Source organism: Hypomesus nipponensis, chromosome 15, assembly GCF_054491055.1.
Source record: "Hypomesus nipponensis isolate SF chromosome 15, ASM5449105v1, whole genome shotgun sequence".
NCBI classification, from domain to species: Eukaryota; Metazoa; Chordata; class Actinopteri; order Osmeriformes; family Osmeridae; genus Hypomesus; species Hypomesus nipponensis.
Window position 1 is genome coordinate 10,347,891 of NC_140375.1, and position 23,018 is coordinate 10,370,908.

At 46.3% G+C, this 23,018-nt stretch overlaps 1 protein-coding gene across 12 annotated transcripts in view; it reads right to left on the reverse strand.

Moving 5' to 3' along the window:
- msi2b (musashi RNA-binding protein 2b) overlaps positions 1–23,018 on the reverse strand; it is a 178,844-nt gene that overhangs the window by 7,959 nt on the left and 147,867 nt on the right. For 8 of the 12 annotated variants that reach the window (XM_084673910.1, XM_084673915.1, XM_084673913.1 and 5 more), the window contains exons 11-13: positions 16,061–16,120; positions 6,097–6,282; positions 1,996–2,150 (exon numbers count right to left, since the gene is read on the reverse strand). In XM_084673910.1, coding sequence (XP_084530036.1) covers positions 1,996–2,150; positions 6,097–6,282; positions 16,061–16,120 — 401 coding nt within the window. Of the gene's footprint in view, positions 1–1,801; positions 1,819–1,995; positions 2,151–6,096; positions 6,283–16,060; positions 16,121–23,018 lie in introns of all 12 variants that reach the window. The other 4 variants (XM_084673921.1, XM_084673922.1, XM_084673920.1 and 1 more) reach the window with 3 other exon arrangements.

A 23,018-nucleotide genomic window follows, 5' to 3' on the forward strand; every position in this document is an offset into this window, starting at 1 on the left:
GAGATTTCAATTTAAGTAAAATGATGTGTCTCCAAACCCACCAAAAACTAGAATCAAGAGGAAAGCATGAATGTCCCCAATGTCCCCAGTCTTGCCAACACGCCAACTGTGTTCTAATCCAAGTAGAAGGTCAAAAAGCCCTCACAGCTAAAGTGCATTAACTGCACCACTGTATGTTTTAGATTTATAGAGTCCTAAAGTCTGTATTCAATTTGCATAATGTTAACTTACAATAACAGAGGTCTACATTAGTAGTAATTAATGCTATTGTTAGTTTAAACTGGAACCATGTGTGATACTATTTAATCATACTAAATATAACCTACTAAATTGAGAAAAACAATAAAAGAAAAAAGGTAAAAAAAAGATGTCTTGTCATCCAATACAGTCAGAGAATAGGCTAAATGGAACTTACGGTAACAATTTTGTTTAAATGTAGGCTGGGATCGCCATATATAGCAACAGCATGAAATATTTCTGACTAGGGGATTCTACATGCTGTCGGGGCTGACATTTCTGAAACACAGAACTATTTCCCAACCTACATTTCTCTTTTATTGAGGTTGAAAGCAGAGAAGTATGACGCTCAAATTGAAGATGATTGTTCTATATTTGATAAATGTCCCCCATGGTGACCCTTACAGCTCAAGTGCGCTGACATGACTAATTTTCCAGGTCAGCTGGGAATGCACTGGTAGATTCAAAACTGTAAAGTGTGGTAAACAGCTGTATGCCTATAACACAAAGACCTTATTTAGTTCTCGCTGCCCCTTGGTATCAGGGAGAGAGTTCAAACAGGACTGAGAGGTATTCAATCCTTCTGTGGTAGATAATCAGGCCTTTTGCTTTTCTTTGGTGCTTATTGGAATCAGCATTGGCTGCACTTCTACTGCATTCTAACATTCTTCAATCTATCAATACTTTCCACAAAGGTTTCAAAGTAACTTGATAATGACCCCACCCCCTGGCTTCAGACTTCCTTGACAACAATTCCTATTACAGTTGCACAAGGTGCAATTAAAGCATGGTTGTATTAATTATTTTAGACCTATAGAACAGACCATTATTTCTTGTTGTTGAACCCTTTCCTCAAATCAACACCTTTGTCCAAGGTGAAAGAAAACACACCTTTAACCCCCCCCCCCCCCCCCTCCCCACCCCACCCCACCCGAGAAATTAGGTAGGAAAAATTCACGGGGTGATTTTTGACCTTCTGCTTGGCGCAAGAACAGAAAGCACACAGACACTTCAGAGAGGCGATGACAGGCGGTGCAAGTTTACAGTTTGTTAGACCACAGCTGAGAGAGAGAGGACGGCGTGTGAAAGGGAATGGAAAAATGTTGGCAATGTGCATAGTCACACTCAAGCGTGGGCCAGAGCACCTGTCTAGCACTGAAATCTTGGTGGACATATTAAACTGGAAACCCTCACCATAGCACACTATACAGACTATACATGCATTTAATGAATAGGCATAAAAAGCTGTCAAAATGATAGTTTACACTGAATATGCCTAAATTACTGTTAATGGACTCAAGTGGAGAGAGAAAAGAGAGAACTACCAGAAGGGTTTTCTACATATTTCTACGAAAATGGAAGCTGATAAACATGGTTTTACAGCAAAGTAATCATTGCTTTACTGTATGTTTTATGGCCAATATATTTTATATCTATTTTAATGTATATCTGGCTCTAAAGCTTAACTACACTACCCATTTATACAAATTCCATTCAGGGTATATATATTTTCATTTTCCAAGCACACTTCACAACCAAGAGTCTCTCTTTGTTGGAGCATTACCTATTGTATCTTCATTTCTAGGAGTGGCCAGGAAGTGAACCGGGAGATGGATACACAACAGGAGAGAGCGTGAAGAAATAAAGGGGAGGGGAGACGTCCTCATATGAGTGAAGAGAGAGTGAGTGGGGAGGGAGGCTGGAGAGGGGGTGGTGGGGGGAGGGGTTTGGGGGCAGTTTGGGGGTGCAGATACTCACAGCGATGCTGTGCCCGAAGCCAGAACCAGGCTGGGGGCTGGCGGCACTGATGTAGTTGCCCACGGCAGAATCCTGGCTAGCTGGACCGTACAGGTCGGCCACCGGACCGGGGCTGTTGGCGCCTGGGAAGGCTCCAGGTCGGGCCTGGTTGGTGCCTGCCATTGAGGAGGGGGGAGGGAGAGCGGAGGGAGGGAGGGAGGGAGGGAGGGAGGGAGGGAGGGAGGGAGGGAGGGAGGAAGGGAGGGAGGGAGGGAGGGGGGAGGGAGGGGGGAGGGAGGGAGGGAGGGGGGCGCCAGAATTGAGGTGAGCGGTGTGACTACTCAGCGCTGCTGTGCAGAGATAACAGCTGAGCATGAGGCTGGCATGCACATAGTACCACAGACAGACAGACCCTCACCCAAAGTAAGTAGAATCTCAGGAATGGATTAGTTAATGGATTAGATAAATTAGACTAGTGTAGCTATGACCTTACTGACTTAGTAACATCTACACTTTTAGGCTCAGAGTATTGTAGTTGTGTCTTTTGTAAAGCACTGTAATTCATGCCCACTCACTTAAAGACAAATGACAGGGATGCACTGATTCATTTATTCGCTCAATTTGGTATTTGGAGTGTGTCCCTTGGTACAGTATGCACTGTATGCTGCTGACAGATTCTGCAAGTCATTTTCGATGCTTGCGCACTTCAGCTAGTTTCAGGGCACACTCGGAAGATTCTCACATTCCATGAAAACTAAAAGACGAAAGGTAAGATACGGAGGGCTGTTTGTCTCAGCAGCTTACGAGATCAGAGATGCACTTCAGGAGCATGTAGAAACAGTGGGAGTTTTTTTTCTTCCTCTTTTCTATGAGTCACCTCTCAGCTGTCTATCTCACGTCTTCTCGTTTTTTTTTCTCCATGAAATACAAAAAAAAAGACTTGCCAGTTCATGGATCCTACTCAGAAATTGCATGGGGGATTTGGGCACAACACCCCCTATCTAATCAACACCTGTCACAGGAAGACACCCCCCCCACACACCCACCTACCCATTTGCACCCACCCACCTATCCAGGCCCCTAAACTCTCCATCCCCTCTTGTCCATCTGCTGGCCCCATCTCTCTTTTAAATATATGATGGTGATTATCTTCTCCTTAGTGCCAGGAGTATTGGTGCCTGGCTGCAGCCTGACAGGCAGGAAATTACACAGGGTGTTCTGGGTAATGTGTGCTAAAAGACTGCATCATTGAGTCACATTTCCATCGCCACCACCGGGTGCATGAGCCAGCCCCTTGGCGGAGAAGAGCTGATATTAAAGAGTAGAGGAGATGAGAGAAAGGGCTGCATTAAACAGCATGCTGGGAGACGGTGTGTGTGTGTGTGTGTGTGTGTATATGTGAGTTAGTTACAAGAAAATGGTTTGTGTGTGTGTGACTGAGTGATTGTTCGACTGAGTGAGAACGAGAGTTTGCGTGTGTGTGTGTGTTCATTACGTGTACACAATAATCATCGTCTGAGAGCCTAACGAAATGACCTTGCCAGTGTACTTGGGAGACAGGAAAGCTTTCGCTATAACCAGACAGACTCCCTCACTCTTTTTTAAGTAGAACACGTCTGGTCGAAATCCCACACCAATAAGGCTGGCAATTAAGAAATGAGAAGCTAAGAATGGAGAAGCAGTGGGGTAGAAGAGACAGACTGAGGACTGAGAAAGTGAAAGAAAGAGGGCAAGATAAAAAGAGAAAGAGAGAGGCACAAAAAGACAGAAAGATGGAGAGAAAGAGAGCCATAACAAAAGGGAGAAAAAGAGCGAGCGAGCAAGAGAAACCCTGGGGTTATCGGAAATGACTCTAATTGTTCGTCTTTGCTGGTACCAGGTCTACCCTCACAGCTCCGGACGACCCCGACCGCTCTGGTGTGCCGGGAGATGAATTTAAATAAATAAAAACAAAGAAGCATATATTAAATGGAAAGTATCCCGGAGAAAGCTCCGGGCCCGCGCCTGTGGAGGCGGGCTCATCCCCCTCCACCGAGGGCAACACGGTGACACATTAATAAGAGAATATTAAATCACTCCTCCTTTGCCGCCAGAAGCCTTTAGTCGGGCCTCGGATGCTCATTGAAAGCAAAGTCTCTTAATGCGCTGGATCTGAAGACTCAAGAGATTGGGGTGCAGGCGGTGGGGCACTGAATGCCGGCCAAACAGAGACAAAGACCAGGCCCAGCTCACCCCTCAACAAGTGTACAATTTAACTGCCAGGGGTAGTGCAGCTCCTTCCGGGGTGAAACGTCCCTCTCATGAGGGTACCCGCACGAATCCTGATTGAGGGCATCGTGTAGAGTTGGTGCAGTATCAAGCTTCCAAACATGCTGAAGAGAAGATAACACACCTAATACTAATGCTATATCAAGATGGACAAAGAAAAAACCCACCATTGATGTACCACTGACTTATTGATTGACTGACCCACTTTCATCCAGCCCATAGAAGATACAAGCACAGGAAATTACAACCTTCTTTTTCAGGTACATTACTTTGTCACTGAGTAACTAAAACCGACCCCCCCCCCCCCCCCCCCCCCACACACACACACACACACACACACACACACAGATCCACTAATTCCTTCAGACTGCAGCTGATTAAATATAAATATAAACAGAAACTTACAGTGTCCCTCACTGAGAGGTAGGTAATTCAATACCTTTAAAATTCCAGGCTAAACCTCAGTGTAATTGCATGTAATATTTCAGAATATACAGTGCTGCTTAGCATCCAGTTTCGTCGCCTGACTGCCCACACTGTTTCTAGCATCCTGATGCTAGCATGTTTTGGGCAATTACTGTCTTGCTTTCTGTTTTTACAGCAGGCTCTATGTCTTCTAATTAGCTGAACTGCATACCCTCCCCTCTCCTTTTAAAGTTAAACAAGGATTTATGGTTCTTAAAGCCCAGCGTGTACATGGAGGTGTGTATCTTTGTCACCCATTATAAGAGCTAAACATGACTGTAGTTCATATAACAAGACCTGTGTGGTTAAAAACTACTGTGATTTCAAATTAAGGTCAACATTTCTACTGTGCTCCCATTTAATCACTTAAGATGGAAAAGGCCTATTAGAAGTGTGTGTGTGTGTGTGTTTGCAAGTGTGCTTCAGCAATTAGCACAATAGCTCAATTCCCCAATTGTTATTTTAGTTCTAAAACAACATCATTGTATGATTAAATCTCACCCAACCAGAGCTTGATGGTACACTAGGGCTCATGCAGATTGTCTGTGCACAAAAAAGTAAACCTCGGTACACAACATCAAAAATAAGAAAAGGATGCAAAAAATTGAAGAAAAAAATGTCCTAAACACTACACTGAGGACTTGCTTGTCAATGACAAACAAGATACCTATACAGGTCTAATAAATAATGAGAATGAATACTACTTGTTTCACCATGCATGTGGTGTGATCTCTAAAATTGACTTATGTTTTCAGTATACACCATCTTAAATCAATACGAGTATCTCCCAAAAATGTCCTGCATAGTATGTAGTACATGTGAATTTATGTCAAATGTAACATGTCCTGACATATGAGAGCACACTGATACATGTACTGTATATATGTCCAAAACATCCAGGCCATGACAGGAAACAAGTCAAAAATCTAATCCCCAAAGCAGTGCTATAAAAAGCATGCATTGCATTCCAGGCAACAAGCCAGACCCCTTCTCGCCTCCTCATCACCCCCTCTCCCTTTCCCCATCACCCCCTCTCCCCATCACCCCCTCTCCCCATCACCCCCTCTCCCTTTCCCCATCACCCCCTCTCCCCATCACCCCCTCTCCCCATCACCCCCTCTCCCTTTCCCCATCACCCCCTCTCCCCATCACCCCCTCTCCCTTTCCCCATCACCCCCTCTCCTCATCACCCCCTCTCCCCTCCCCATTGCTACTTCTGTCTGTCAAACCCTACTCCCCCAATTCTCCCCCACCCCCCTTTCTTCTCCGCATCTCTCGATGGTCTCTCGATGATTTACACAGGGAGCATTTTGATGAATGGGATCCCTTATTGGCAAGGAACAGTGCAGGAGGAGGAGGAGGAGGAGGAGGAAGACGGGGGGTACACACCTGGGCTCTTAAAGGGGTCCGGGCTGTGCAGGTGCTGGAGGGGAGAGGTGCAGGCCGAGCTGGCGTGCTCGCTGTGCAGCATCTGAGCAGCCTGGGGGGGCCCCAGGGAACCATAGTCCGCAAGGGAGTAGGGGGGTCCCCGCACGTCGCCACCGGCCGCGGAATAGAACCCGTAATCGGGGAACCCTGAGAGATAGGGGGAAGGGGGGAGGGGGGTAAGGGATGGGGGAGCGGAGGGAGGGAGGGGTGGGGGGGGGGACTCCATCATTGTGGATAAAGTTTCATACAAACGTCAATGATTTTTGGATGCTGTGTTACTTCTTGAGCAGTACTGTGGTGTGGTGGCTGGGGGACAAAGCAAATAAAGCATGAACAGATCAACCTCACCCCCTCTCCAGCAGGCCCCTAATCAGGACTTGGTCAAGGTAACACGTTAACTGAAGGCTACATAGGGCAGTATCTGCTCCCACCCCTCTTTCTTCCAGAGACTAAAGGCTAAACTCTCACTGAAAAAAAAAGAATGATGAAAGAAGGAAAGACAAAAAAAGTGCAATTATGTGGCAAACTGACTACAATACCAGACTTCAGTATAAGACAATAACTTCTCACACAAAGGATGTCTGTACTGCCTTGGGACACCCGAAAAGTCCCGCTAAAGAAGGTTCTACCTTACCGTACATGTGTGTGCCTTAATGTGCATCCCTCCTGTATGTACAGTTTGGTACATATTGAAACTGTGTACACTCCCAGTATAGTGTGTACACAAAGTTTATTTTCACAAAGAAACTTCTCTACTAAGATGCGTGGATGTGCATCAGATTCTGCTTTCACCTTAACTCAATAATATCCTTAAATATTTCAGAAATAAACACAGATAACTGCATCTAATATACAATCAAATAAAGACACCTCAGGGTGAAAAATACGTGAAAGAGATTTTCCTAAAATAAGGTGGGGGATATGATTTGGACCAATCAATAATTCATGTCTGGCTTCTTGCTCATAAATCAATGAGATTAGACCAGAAGCTCCTCATTAATTAAAATTTTGACACAGGGAACATTTGGAGATGTACCCAGTTGATGAGGGAGGGGCACAAGGCTCATAATGCTATAGGAGCTTAGATTTATCACGTAATTTAACACAAAGGTATGGCAATCACACCGTTTTTAAGTGTAGTTTATTTTCACCATACTCAAAAACAGGACATTTACATTCTTGGTCCTGCTTCTCTCAAACCTAAGACTTAGTTTTTTGAAGAATATTATGGAAACTAAATGTGTTTAACTAAGTTATGGCAACCATTAGATTAAAGAGCTGTCCTGGCACCGTTTTTCAGACAGAGGAAGGCTTCAATATAAACCTTGCCAAAACACCCACACTGGTTGTCAACATATTGACAGGAAGATGTAGACAATATGTCTGAGAAGCTAGGTTAAACCTCAACCCTGTCTTTCGAACCAATTACCCTACCTCTTAATTAGCTCCACAGGAAGAGAGGGGAGAGGGAACCATAACATCATCCCTTTACAATCTACGTGGGAGACCATTCGATCCGACCCCGTAATGACCTCTATCAGCAGCTCCAAAATGTCAGCTGTGGGGACGTTTCTGTCCAAGGCCTCTCACACGTCTCTCTCTGTGCTTACGAGTGTTAGCTCATTAAGTAGGTGTTGTTTTCGCACCTCAGTGCTCTTCTCTCCACCTGTGAACGTGTGCTTGTCCAGGGAGTCTAACCTCTGGCCTCAATCATTTTCAACAGTCAAGGCAGAAGTAGGGAACAATAATGACAGGGAGTTTGAATCAAAATTATAATTTATGAAATGGCTTGTAAAAAGGGAGAAATGGGGGGGGGGGGGAACATGAATGGATGGATGGGAGGGATGGTGACAGGGTGGATGGATGGAAGAATAGATGAATGGATGGTGGATCCATGGATGGACAAATTGATAGATACTGTAGGTATCTAAATAGAGTGTATTATTGTGTGGTTTACGGTAACTTTAAGCCTTTTGATATTTTGGCTTTGTGAGAAAATAAGTGCATCTACATCTTTCCTCTTTACCCACATGAGGGGAATGTCAAAATGTTCCCATATCTTTATCAAATTGACAGAAAAAGAGACAGATCAGAAAATCAGTCGAACAGGACTTTGCAAAAGCAAAAGATGCACACGCTTCATGTGAAGACGACACTTGTAGCTTCAAAGATTCAATGAAGCAAAATGAGAGAGAGAGAGAGAGAGAGAGAGAGAGAGAGAGAGAGAGAGAGAGAGAGAGAGAGTGAAAGAGAGGCAGACGGGAGAGAAGAAAAGACAGAGTGGTTGAGGTTGCACACGGGCTCCTCCGTCTTCAGCACCTCTTTAGAAAACAGGGGGTTGCCCAATTGAGCAGTGCATCTTTAATCACTTAAGGTGGGAGACAATAAACACACACACTCACACTTAGGGTTTAATCCAGTTTTGATGTGCACGCTAATAGCTGGCTGTCCTTGAGGTTCAAAGAGATTTCTGAGCTCCCCTCTAATTAGGCCGAGACAGGCGTCCTGTTCGGTTCCCTCTCATCTTCCTAATTAGATCTTTAACAACAAACAAATGAAGACCTTTAGAGGCGCGTGGCACCCTCTCCTCCATTAGTTACAACAGTAGACAGGGAGGGGGAGCTCCCTGGTCCCCTTTTTCTCTCTGCCTCCCACATGAGCACACACCAAAGCACACACACACACGTAGTTGACGTACACAATAACACACACACTACCCTGCCTTACCCAACCATGTAAAATTAGTCTTTGGGCTTGCCCGCCACTGTGAAGGTCTTTCAGACCCTACAGATCATGTATAATGATACCACGCTCTCTGTCTAAAAAAACGACATACAGAATGACATACCAATTTTAAAAGAAGAAAAAGACCATTTACAGACTACAGAGACCTCCGCTCAGCCATCTGGAAGAATAGAGGGGCCCTTGATTATCATGGCAAGCTAATTTTACGAGCAATGCAAATGATTTACTTTGAGAGTGTGCAAGTGAAAAATTTGGAAGCTGAATTAAAAATCAACGCTGGCTACAGTACATCAAAGTTGCCATGGTAATGGGTGGCCGGTCGGATTCTCCAACAAGGGGTCGCCGTGTCCTCTGCACGTTCAATATGGAAACACTGTGAGTGTGTGATCAAGTTAGTCGTTTATTGCCATTTGTAATTCCAGCACAGGAACAGATTCGTTGGAATGTGTGGGTGCTACTCCGTCTCTAATAAATCATCTAAACCTGCCAAAATAATAACCTAACCTATGTGAGCTAATATTCTTATCATGTGCGTTTGAAATTAAATGTGTGTTTGTTGAGGATTTGCTTTGTTTGGTTAATCATTCTAGAGAAGCGCTCGGGAGAATCTAGAACTATGATCGACGCTTGATCATGTTAAGCAGAGAACACTGAAAACACTGTCTTTTCTAATATGAAAGAAACAAATGCAGCGCTCCACACTGGCGCAGATGCGCCTACACACAGGGATGAACACCCACAGCCCAACACGTCCACAGAAGACTCCTCCACACTGTGTCCACAGGGCCTCGTTACATCACTGTTTGTCCCCGTAGATCCCCGACGCATTCCATGACGGAGCGCATATTCAGCACCTCAGTCTGACGCCGGCATGGCCTGACAGATGCAATGGGGGAGAGAAACATCTGCCTGCCCCCCTCCCCCACCCCCCCAACCCTCACCCCCCCCAACCCCCAGGGTGGCAACATGGCGCAGCTGACACCCGGCGTGCATGTTCCAATGAAGAGAGAGGGGGGGGAGGGGGGGGGAGGCACACAAAGACCAACAGCAGAGAGGTTCACTGTTATGAAAATCAGATCGATGCATCTGTAAAGTGCAAAACTTTACACTTTCAAATGTCAAGAACCAATACAATGCACTATTGCATGAACCCTTCCAATACTCAAATCAACTTCAGCATTTGAAGTTCTGTGTCTCTATTCAGACTGATTATGGAATTGTCTTCTAACTAGAACTACAGCATACTGTGCACCTGTCCCTCCCTTCCCACAACCAATTGCAACTTGCTGCACAGTGACATCACCTCTGCCCAAAAAAGGAGCTGCAGTAGAAAACAAATACCCTTTTCTGTGTCCTAAATAATGATTAGGAAATAATCGTTAATCATAGCGACCACAACTGCATGCCCCCTCTCCTACACCACCTCCCCAACACACACACCTCTTTAATTAGGAGGTAATTACTCATCTGAAAAACAAATGAGTGGCTCTTGGTTGCCAAGGCAACGGTGTAGGTAGGCGCGGTGGAGTGGATCCTTCCCAAGTTTATCACTTATGCTGATAATCACCCCATTTCCCAGCATGCAATGTGGAGACAGAGGCTCAGGACGCTTATCCTTGTGAAACTTATCACACAGTAAAGGTAACATTTAAAATGATAGATTTGGGCCAGGTAAAATTGGAAGCTTTGCCTTTTTGGTTAGGCGTCATCTTCAATTAAAGCACTCCTTTTGAGAAGTGTGGGCAGAAGCAGCCTTTTAAGATGGCTGTGAACACGGCCAAATCGGTCGTCTGAATATATCTAATGGAGGGGAAACTGCTTAACACCTGTCCTGTCAGCTAAATTACTCACACAATTTGTCTGTTGATGTAAGCAAAAACACCTAGAAACGCATTTAATAAATTGGACGAGCTGAAAAGTGGCCAGGAGAAATGGCACCAACTTTAGAAATAACTTTTCACACAATAATATGCCTGGGGCAACACTGTCAAAGTTTGTGGGTCCATCTGGGGTGAGTGTGTGTGTGTGTACGTGTTTGAAAAACACTCACAAAAACTGTTGATCCCGCAAAAGGGCTTTGCCATCTCGCATAGATAAGGACATACATAGGACACGCACCTACATTATTCATGAGTAACACATACAATTCAACTTTTAAGTGCACACGCTGACACACATATGGTATTCCCTCTAACACCCTCTCTCTTCTTTCCGCCAAACATGCACTGCATTCAAATCAGAGTGCACAGCATTCACCCTTTACAAAAATGTGTCTATATGCTTGTCAAATATGCTTTGAAATTAGCTTTGGATTTTCAACATCTGCAATTAGCTTCATTTCCGTGGAATGGAACTTTGAAAGAATGGAGATGTTCCTTTCTCTTCTGCCCGTGGTGGCTTTCACTTTTCAGCTCAATGGGACTTTTTTCTAGCTGAATAGGTGACTAATTAACAAAAGACGACATCTTTTCAACCGCAGCGATGGCAGTTCATAAATAATCTATAGATAATAGAGCCTAATTTTGAGCTCAGATAGGCTGGGATAATGACATCTAATGGATGATGTATATCCTGGATCTCACAAGGAGTACAGCCATCACTCTACTTTCACCCCTCGTCGGTGCTCTTGCTCATCACTCATCGCACGCACGCACGCACGCACACACGCACACACGCACACACACACACACACACACACACACACACACACACACACACACACACACACACACACACACCTGTCCCTCTATCATATTATGTCAAGAAAACAAACACCCAGAGAATCGGGGTGGACAGGGGCTCACAAATGAGTGAGCGGACTGATGGTGAGAGGAGAGCGCACACACACACACACACACACACATCTGTACATCTGTCTTCATCACAGTGAGAGATAGGCCTCTGTAAATGAGGCAAAATATTTCCAGACCCTCCATAAGAAATTGGGTGAGGTTGGTGAAAGGCAGGGTGGCCTAGTTTGAGTCAACAGCCTTGTCTCTTGACTGAATGCTTGGCTGTTCTTGCTGTTCATCAAAATAGTCGGGATGAGTTAGAGGAGAGAGGAGGCTAGACAACATTATTTCATCAACTGGATTTATCACATTATTTAGCAGATGTACAATTAGAACTAACGTAATGGCCATGTTCTCCAACATTTATTTTCCAGCTTTTGAGATACTCTAGATAAGCAGGGGAATATACTCTTTTTCTCCCAGGATAATCACCTGGAGTTTGGGACAGAGAAAAAGGAGAACGGAAGACAAAAAGTGGAAAAGGTTCAAGGAGAGAAACTACTAAAGGGGCAACATGACAAACCAGTGTCCACTCAGCTGTCCTCGAACTCCCTCTCACTTGTCTTACACAGACTTCCATATCAGGTAAGATAAAGATGTGTGACTTCACACTGACAAAGGGAGAGAGACAGAGACAGAGAGAGAGAAAAAAGTGAAAGGTATGTTAGCAGCACTGAGTTCACTTGCTCAGTTCGTTCTGATAGCAGCTGAATAGAAATCATGTCCTGCCAGGCCACGAGTGCCACACTGCTTTAGAATGGCACTGCCAATCAGGCCAATCACCATCTCTGTTCTTGCCAGGTGCTAAAAACACAGGAGTCCATCCAGAACAGATTTGGAATGAAAAAGACTGCTGAGTCCTTTACATATGCTAAGGCTAAACTGCTATAGATTACTAGATGCAAAAAAGGTAGCAGCTGGTTGGTTAAAGTTTGCTTCGACTGTATTAGCTTGGTACATGTACAGTACACTCCATATGTCTTTGTTCAAGAACTCGTGCGCATCGATGATTTGTGGTAACAATGCCATAATCTACTTGACTATGTTCATCACTAACATGGTTCATCACTAACAGGACCGCAGCTGCAGGTGGCATGCAGACAAGCCAGGCCTCCAGCCACTGAACCCTATACGGACACTGACAGAACCATGTACTCCTTCTGAACGGAAATACATATGGTAAAATAATGCACAAAAGAGCGAGCAACTGAAATGAGCACGGGTGAAAAGGTATTAGGGATTAAGACAAGACGGTGGGAGGGAGAGAGTGGAGGAGGGAATGGACAGGTGGGGGTCAGAATCTGAGGCAACAGGGCTGGGGTGGGATACGGCTGTTTGGGGGGTGGACCAACCTTCCAGCAGACAGAGTGCGCCAAGAGGACTGGAGTGAGAGCGAAGAGGAAGAGGAGGGAGAGAAGGAGGAGGGAGCTTCAGGTGGGGAACACCCAGTCATGGCCACAGGCTCTCTGTGGGGCCAACCCCCCACGTCAGACACACACACACACACACACACACACAAAACCTGGTCACATTTTCCCTAGTCACCACAACATACAATTTATACTAACAGCAAAATACACCTGACATTGCAGAAGTGGCCCTTAAAGGATTTTTCTGGTGATATAATGGTGAAATGCGTAGATATGCACATGTATATGGACATCTCACAGCTGTCTGCATGGTTTGGTTGCCCTTGATCTGCCAGGACAAAAGGACTATAGTGACAGAATGAAAGATATGTAGAATTCCTGCAAGAATGAGCTTCACTAATCTAGGACAATGTGGGCAGGTGGGAGGTAGACATGGAGTTGGAGGAGAGACTGTGTGGTGAGTGTGGAATTGGTGGAGAAAGTGGTGGTGGTGGTAGTGGGGGGGGGGATTCAAGTCCAGAGACTGAATAGACTATGATGTTGCTAAAGAATTTGAGCAACGTATTAATTGCTATGAAAGAGGCAATTTTTCCACAGGTAGTAATTGGAGTTAGCATTGTGACTATTTGATGCCCCCCCCCCCCACACACACGCACGCACACACACACACGCACACGCACGCACACACACCCCTTGTTACATTTGTATGTGACTCACTTCCAATATGACTCATGAATGATTCACTAAATTGAATGTAGCTGTAATGAATCATGTCCCTCTCGAGTTGTGTATTATGTGAAATCATCTTCATTGTATTTTTGCAGTGAGACTTAAATCAATGCTCAGATACCATTCTCTCTGGAACTTCTTGATCTGCCAAAAATGTTTTAGCATTGATTGCTTCAGATGTCTGACTCAGTGATAAAAAAAAAAGAAACGATTAGCATTTAAGTGCACTATCATCCAGGCTTAAGACAGAGCAGAGTGAGTGTCAAGATAACTTGGTGTCTAAGATATTAGTACAGCTACTGCTGTTTTAAGTTCTCCAATCAAATCATAAAGCTACGGGGCCTAGTAGGGAACTACCTTGACACCGCCCCATCCAAAGACCTGATCATGTATAAGTATAAAGACTGTGTCTTGAAAGAATGGTAAAAGCAAACAAATTCTGACATAAGAAATGGTCAACACCCATCATATGGACTCATACTGTAGCATCTGCATCCTCCGTGATATCTCCAATCAGACAGAACACATTATGATCTTCAGAGCAAAGGATATGAAAAAATCATGCGACAGCCTGCTGAGTGCCAGATGAAGTTTCAGAGAAAGGTCAAGTCTAAATGTCAGCTCTCCGGTCCGGCCTGCCATTCTAATCTGCAGGGAAGATCCACTGACAGTGAATCATTCCGGAGACAGAGGAATGTGTTGTTCAAGTCACGTGGCCAATGAAAGAGACTCGTTGCCATGAAATGTTGTGGCCGGTTTGAAGTGAATGCCTACTCCCTTCTGCACGAGGACTGGAAAAGGTCATAGAGGTCAGTTTGTGACTGTCCCATTACCTCAACCTTCTGAGGCTCGAAACAACCTGGTCCTGGCCCTGATATGCATGGCCATGGTTGCCCTTGACTAAAGCCAAATTGGTCTACCTCGTTCATTCAGCACCCTTATTGTGTCCTACACCTTCATCCCCTGACCCTCTGGATAAGAGCTTTCCCCTGTAGCATAGGAGATATCTCAGCTGATGGTATTACTTTGATTTGATTTCTCTCATCTAGCCTCGAGAGACAAAGCTTGTCTGCTCACAAGGGAGGGGAAAAACACGGAACCTCAGATAGACTTTTGGTCATGGCTTTGCTATCGATTGGACAGGCTTGGTTTTTCCACAGATGCCACTTTCTAAATCAGCCGTTTCTGTGAGACTGTGCCAGTCGGACTTCGGCTGTGTGTGTGTGTACTCATCGTGTCTGTGTTTGTATGTATGTGTTTGTTAAGTGTTTGTCAGTGTGTGTGTTGATGTGTGTGAGTGTGGTAGACCAGGAAGTGAGAACATCCAATCCCTGACAGTCAGAGTGCAAACTGCGTCACACCACTAACCGGAGGGAGGGGGAGGGGTTCTTGACAACCAATTAGGCGAAGCGATCATTTTACCCTCCGAGCCAAAATGTTTCCTGTCAATTTTAGGCTGGCTGCTTGTTTTTCTCCCCCTTGTTTATTTAGCTGTATATGGTTGTGGACAAAGTCAGAGTGATTGATTAAGCTATCTGACCACCCGATCAATAGGAGGTCAAGGATACATGGGAAAAAGTAAAAGAGAAAACAAATTTAAGTAGGACTCTGGAATGAATGTGCTCATAATGCCTGGCTTACCAGACCACACCCGAGAAATGCGCCTAACTCTTTTGCACAGTGTAATTAAACTCAATTTAAATGTGTTTAATTGATGTCAACAGCTTATGATGTTAATGGTTAATAGCTGAAGGGACAATTGGAATGACATGGTCTTAATTCTAGTTAAAGGTCTAGAAACGTGCGTTGGGGTGCCTGTACTAACGCTTGAGAAATTATATTTAGCGGCAAACCTGGATGAACGGCTCCGTTTAATTACATTCATGTTATTGTACTCACATGTAATTGTAATTGAGATTTGTCTGATATGGCTCCAAAATGGCAGTTTTGAGATGGATCTATAAGGTTTATCGTACTGGATAAGACATGTGCATCCAGGATTTGGTCGTATTTCTTTGTCCTTGTCTAGTGGCATCGTTACAGAAGAGGTACGGAAGCTATTGGTTGAACCACAAACAAGTGAAGACAGAGAGATGGGGGGGAGCCTCATCCACCTCCTCTCCTCTCTCGCAGTGACGCCTGTGTGTGCAAGGTGAGTGTGTGACAGAGCAGAGAGGCGGCTGGTGAGAACAGCATGGAGAGAGCGGCAGCCACACAGAATACCAACAGAGCGCTTACCTGCGTTCTGAGAGTATGCCGTGTGGCCGCGTCTTCCACGAGCCCCCCTACCTGAGCCACGCGCCGCCGCCACCGCCGCCGCCACCGGTCCGTACGCCGTCGCTGGGAAGCCTGGGAGGAGAGACGGGGCAGCTGCGTCAGAGAGGGCGGCACGAGTGGGCCGCTTGCAACGGAGTGATGTCACTGGCGAGTGGGACACCACCAAATGAAGCCATAGAACATCCCTTTTTTTCCTGCGCACTGTTTCAATAGTGTGTGTGTGTGTGTGTGCGTGCGTTTGTCATCTCTGAACTGAGTTTTTTGGCAAGAAAACAAAAACCCTCAACGTTTGGGTACAGTTAGCTTGAAAAACACAATCCCGTACCGTGATGGCTGACATGGACATTTGTAACACGCTTGCACACTTTGGACACCACTGAAGTCACTTATCTTGCCGGCTCCAAGCGGCTTGCCTCGTGAAAGTCGAGGCAGGAAAGAATGAGGGAGGCGGAAGAGGAAAAAGTCGTAAAAGCAGGGAGAGCGAAGCAGGCTGGCGATTGCCGAGGTTTATGCTTTGGAACTCTATCAATCAGGGGGCTAATTTGGTCTCGGGGCGGCGTAAACGGCCCGTCTAGTCCCGCTTGGCTGTGGGGCTCGGGGCGCAGGGATTATTTGTGTGCGAGGGGTTAAGCAGACGGTGAACAGGCTCGGACAGAGCGACCACCCATTCTCTTCAGCACTTCCACTTTTTTATCGCCTTTTATGGTGTTTTTATGTGACTGGGAGTCTGGAATTTATAGTTTCAATTGGAGAGCCCCCGTTCGAGCCCAACCAGTAGCATACGGTGGGGAGAGGGGAATGTAGATGAGGAACTGGTACTGTTTGTGTGCTTGTGTGAGCATGTGTGTGAGTCTGTGCAAGGTCTTGCCAGTGAGTGTGTGAGATCTTGGAAGAACACTGGCATTATGCGCCCACAGTGCTTTAAAGACAGGTGGGAGTTTTGTTGCTGAAGGACAACAACAGCAAGTTGTATTGGCAATATAATCAGACTGCTCTCTCTTTTCTCTCTCTACTCTCTGCCAAGTATGTAACACTATCTTAGAGTATTCAGAGCTTTCCAAAGAAACCATTACACTATTTACACTCAGTTAAACACTATATTAGATATTTACTCTTAAGATATACTCTGGATATGTTCTCAGCTATTTAGTTATAACTGTACTGGGCACCATGTTTATATCTAATATGCTGTTAAGTACAAATATGCAAACCTTATCACCACAGTATTGATTAAGACAAAGAAATGAAAATCTCATGGACGTATTAAGGATCCAACTTTGTCAAAATTTGAGTTCAGACATTGGAAATTAAATATCATCATTAAGGAAAGTGTGTGTGAATGTGTGTGCTCGTGTGTATGTGTGTGTGTGTGGGGGGGTAGGGGCAATAAAAGGCGTAGCACACGGAGGACACAAGTCATTATTATGATATAAATATAATGACGGAGCTAATTAAAACACACGTTTGGGCGGAGGCGGCGACGGGGCTATTGGAGATTGAAGGGGCCTGACAGACAATGGAGCAGTGACACGGGCAGATGCTGGCACTCAGACAGGACGGACGGCGTGTAATTACTGCCGTCTCCCGTCTCTTCAGTATTAAACAAAGGCCTCTCGTCCATGGGCACTGCTTCCACTGGGAGAGAGCCCTTAATAATCTCTCATTTTGGTGCTCCATAACGCAATCAACACGTCGGCGACATGGTGAAGGACAAGATTGGGAGGGGAGGACAAGTCTGAACACAGATCCAAGTCTGGTATGTTCTTTTGTTTGTTCCTCATAAGACACTACTCAGACAGACAGTCAAGAACAATAATAGGTGAGTCTTCTAACCCCAAAAGCTCTTCTGTCTTATTCCACAAGGGGCAGTTCAATCCAAACAGGAAGGGTCACAGGAAGGAAGGAAGATGGGAGTGCACCACAGGAAAGAGAGAAAGGGGGAGAGGTGGGAGTGAGTGAGTGAAAAGGGGCGGGTGGGAAATGATGCGTATAAGTGTGGAGCGAGAGAGAAGAGAGTGACAGAGAGGACTACAAGGGACAGAAAGACAGGAATATGAAAGCGAGAGAGAGACAGCGGGGGGGGGGGGGGGTATAAGTGAGTCTGAATTGCATGTCCAGCGGGGTTGTGTTAACAGGTCACGGGGGTTAAGGCGGACGCACAGTGCTTTCCGAAAATGATGTTGTTACCCCAGCCAGCAGGAACACAGTGTGGTGCAAGGTGCATGCTGGGGAAGAGACATACTGGTCGAAGATACACTGGGAGGGCAATGACGAACAGATGAACGACAGGGAGCACCTTCTCTCTTCTTCCTTCGGCCTCTACTTCCCTGCCAACAGTTTAACGCAACCACAAACTCTTTCCATTTGCATGGGATTCAAAGAAACCTCAATTTACACCTGAATGTGTTAACTTCATCATCTTGACACTAGGACACAGACTGTCACCAAAAAATGATATGTACTGTAGACTAATGGTGCAATTGCTAAAATCCTATGTTTTTGGGAGCCACCTTGTTTCTCCTTGAGCCCCTGTATTCACAGCCAGGGTCACCATCCACACGCGCTGCTAGTGGCTTAGCCTGAGCGAAGTTCCCGAGTGGTTTTATGAAAAGTACAGGATCAGGCAAGGTGAATGATAGTATGCATCTCTGGCTTATTGTTGTCCAAAGAACAGGCCTCAATGCTGGCTCTTCCACCCTAGAGAGGGAGCCTCTGAGACCACTTAAATCTATTTCACGGGGCTTTTATGACCGGGAAGATGAAGCTAATATTTAGGTTTTTTGAGCCTTTTTTGAGCCGAGTAGCGATGTGGGTGAGAGTTTTTTTTGGGGCAGCTCAGGATCCCAACAGGGACTGGGACACAGAAGGTCAGGATGTAGTTGTGTGTGTGTGTGAGGGGTGTGTGTGTGTGTGTGTGTGTGTGTGTGTGAGGGGTGTGTGTGTGTGTGTGTGAGGGGTGTGTGTGTGTGAAGGGTGTGTGTGTGTGTGTGAGGGGTGTGTGTGTGTAAGGGGTGTGTGCATGTGAGGGGTGTGTGTGACGTGTGTGTGTGCTTTTGAGATGAGGAAAGGACACCTAGCGAGGATGGGACCAGGCTGTGCTGCAGCCCTCTGCACTGGCAGCCTTGATTTAACATAGAGCCGTGTAGAATATCGCAGTCATTTGCAGCAGGATGATGAAACTTTCTGATGGATGTCCGTGATGTTAGACATTTGTTTTGTGTATTCTGGTCACAAGTGCACATGTACAAGAGTGTGCACATCACAGCAGATAAGCTTTCCCAAATACTATTTTAGGGTGAGGGGGTTTCTGCTTATGATGCAGTGCCAAACTCCTCCCCCCTTCTCTTAATTTCATCCATTCATCATCATTATTGCCCCCCCCTTCCCCATTTATACAGCCATCATCCTCACCTCTAATGACCTATGGCTTTTACAATCTCTCCCTCTTGGTATATGTTGATCCTTTTGTAAATATGGGACATACAGCATGTTTGCTGTATGACAATTGACAAGGGGAGTTTGACAGATTGTAGTAAACATGAGGAGCGAAAGTTGTATGGTGTGTGTGTTCCTCCTGTCTAGAGGGGGTTCCCTTGTACCATACTGTACAAGTCAGGTTTGTCACCAAGGCAGGCATTTTTGAAGCTTACAAAAAGATTTGTGGTGGAGGCAAAAAAAACGATGGTTGGCTCGTGAAAAATGAGCAATGAAAATGGAAAAGCAAGAGAAAAGGAGAGAGGGGGAGAGAGAGAGGGGGGGGGTGGGGAGAGAGCGGGAGGGGGAGCAAGAGAAGAATGGATATTTGAAAAGAGTGCAATCTCCATTGCCATTTATTCACGGTGCAGTGGAATGCACGGTGAGTCATTCTTCGAAAGGGAAAAAAAAGTCCTCGACGGGTGCTGTGCCGAGCGCTCGCTCAAAGACGAGACTCCGAGGAAAGACTGGAGGCACTGAGCATGTGCAAAGAGAAGGCTGTGGGGAAGGGGGAGGGGGGGGGGGGGTTCAGGTCTCCCACTACTCACGACAACACCATTCACCCCCAATTCGCCCACCACCTCACACAATCGTCTAATGAGAAACCTGATATGAGAGGGAAAAAGCAGGAGGGGACAGAAAAAAAATCGGGTGTCGAAAACGTTATTCGGCTCAATGAGATGTGAAATGTCGCCGGGTAAGGGAAGTGTGAACTGAAGATACGAAGCATGAAAATGTGTGCTTAGCCACTGAATAGACTGTCACTGTATGTATAGTTCAATATAACACCCCAGATAAAGACTGTCTACACTGTGCCAAGAACACTGAGAGCAAAAATACACTTAAAGGGAGATTGGTGAGAGTGAGTGAGATAGGCAAAAGCTTAGCTTCACAGTTATGATTTCCCCAAAGCTTAATATATCATTTATTATGTTGGTGCCGAGAGGGCCCTTCGTCTGCTCAAATGGCTTACTTATCCTCAGCTCCTATTAACAGTGGGCCTGAGCTGGAGAGTAAATAGCCTCCACTGATAAAAAGTCGTGTGTGTTTGTGTGGATGTGTGTGTGCGCCCCTACTGCAAAGTTATCTTGGTTTCCCACAATTGCACTCACAGCAATTTGTGATGTTTTGGGACAGATAGGAGAGGAGAGGAGGGGTGGAGGCGTGGAGGGAGGGGTAGGGGGGGCACCCACAATAAAGCATTATGGCCGTACGCAAAAAGGCTTTTTCAAGGCATTAGGCCGTGGAAGGACACAATTGGCACATCCATCCATCCTCCCATCTCTCCATCTATCTATCCTCCCATCTATCCATCCTCCCATCTATCCATCTAACCATCCATCCCTCCCACTTGGGAGCAGTCCTACCAGTACACTAGTGTCCACTAGACCGAAACACAAGAGGCTCTTCTCCTCTCACGCCGGCCCGGCTTTCAGAACCTGGCAATGCTGCCGGCTGTCTCTCTCCAGGTGATGACCGGGCCTTTTTGAAACTAATGGGAAAATAATACAGGTCGGGGAGACAGACATGGGGAGCCTGTTTGCAACTGAACCCAGAGCACCCAGCGGGGTGAGGGGGGAGGGGGGAGGGGGGGGGGGTGGAGGAGATGAGATGTGGGGTCTATTCTCCACTCCAGCCAAATGATGTAACAGCTCACAGACAACAATGCCTCGAAGGCTCTGCAAAAAAAAGTCACCAGCGAGTGTACAGTAATAGACCCTTCTCTGCTATGGTAGACCACTTATGTGACAGCAGAGTGACCCTAGACGAGTAGCGTTTGACAGCCTCCGCTTGTAATGGTTTTGCTCATCAATACTGAAGAGCCCTGGCCCGGGTCGAGGCGTGCCGGGCGCCGGGGCAGGCCAATGCGAATGGCGCTCCCCAAAAAACTGTAAGTCAGACCAAGGTTGTGGCAGTCCCACTTGGGCGGCGGGCGTCCTACCATGGGATACTAACAGCGTCTGAGATGGTGGTAGAGAGGAGGGCCAGAATGTCGTCCAGCTCCCTAGGCGTCCATCTCCAGTCGTGCCTCATTGACGGCACATCCAGAACAGAACACCCCGCACTCTCTCACACACAAGGCAAGAAGCCATGGTGCGACATGCAATTAGAGGACTGGGTGGCGTCGCTGGGGCGACAGGATGACACCTGGGGGGTGCTGGGAGGCGTTCCGCTGTGCCGGCCTCACAATGAGGGCAATTACCAGCTAGCAGGGCGAGACCTGGGAGCTATGTCGGTGGGGAGGGGGGGGGGGGACGTGAGGGTGGGGGGGGGTTGGGGGGGAGGCGAACTCTCTCCAACACTTTCTCTACCTCTCTTGTTCACTCTATCACTCTCTCTTTCAACGCTTCACCCCTTTTTCCTTTCTTCCTTCTCCTCCGACCCCTCTTCTCCATGTCACCGTACAGCCGTCATTTCCCGTAGAAGTGGCGTGTCGTCCTTGGTAAGCAACAGAAGGTGCGCCCGCGTGTGTGACTCGTGTAGGGCTCTTCAAGGGAGGAAGAGCAGCAAGGTTGTCAGGAGAGCGAGGCAACACCTCCATCAGATCAGACAGGCAGACAGACAGACAGGCAGACAGACAGGCAGGCAGGCAGGCAGGCAGGCAGGCAGACAGGCAGACAGACAGACCCACCATACCAGGTCAAAAACAGCCCAAGAGAAAGGCAGAAAGAATTGGCAAAAATACTCCCACAGTTTTCTGCCTTCTGGAATGGTGCCAAAATGGCGTCTGTTTACAATAGAGCTCCTGTTGGTAATAACCCTCCAACAGGCAATGGGCCACATGGTTGTGGGGCTGTTTAGGGCTCTGCCTGTGAGGAGCAGAATTCTTGGTAGAGGTATTAATGTCCATTTCCATATGCTGGCTTTGCGTGAGTGAGTGCAAATGCATGTGTGTGTTTGTGTATGTGTGTGTTAGTGTGATTGACAGCAGCATCAATCTCAGTGAGCTGACCCCTACTGTGACCTGAGGCCAGGCCCACTCAATAAACACACATCACATGCTTAATCCACACACACACACACACACAACTGTGTAGAATGACCTCCAAATGAGCCAACCGCCTGCTTTAAAGTGTGTGACTGTAAGCCTCTAACATGTTCAAGTCATTTGGCCTCTGCACTCCTACTGGGTTAATAAGCAGGCTTTTCAATTAGAGGTGATTTTCACCCACTGTTTGTGGATGAGAGGAAACAGCTGCCTGTGCTCTCTCGCTCTCTGTCTTTCAATCTCCCTCTCTCTTTCTCCCTCTCCTTCTCCTTATCCCTCCATTCAAGACCTTCATCAAGACAGCAACCAACTGGCCGTCATCATCTCCCTCTCCTTTCTTCATCATGTTTTCCCTTTTCCATTCTCTACCAGCTCTGTCCATTTCCCTGTCGAAATCCCAATACCCACATGCATTTGCACACACTCCTGCAAACAAAGCATTTGGAAATGGACATTAATACCTCTATTAAGAATCACGTTTTTATTCTCTGTCTACCTGTCTTCGCC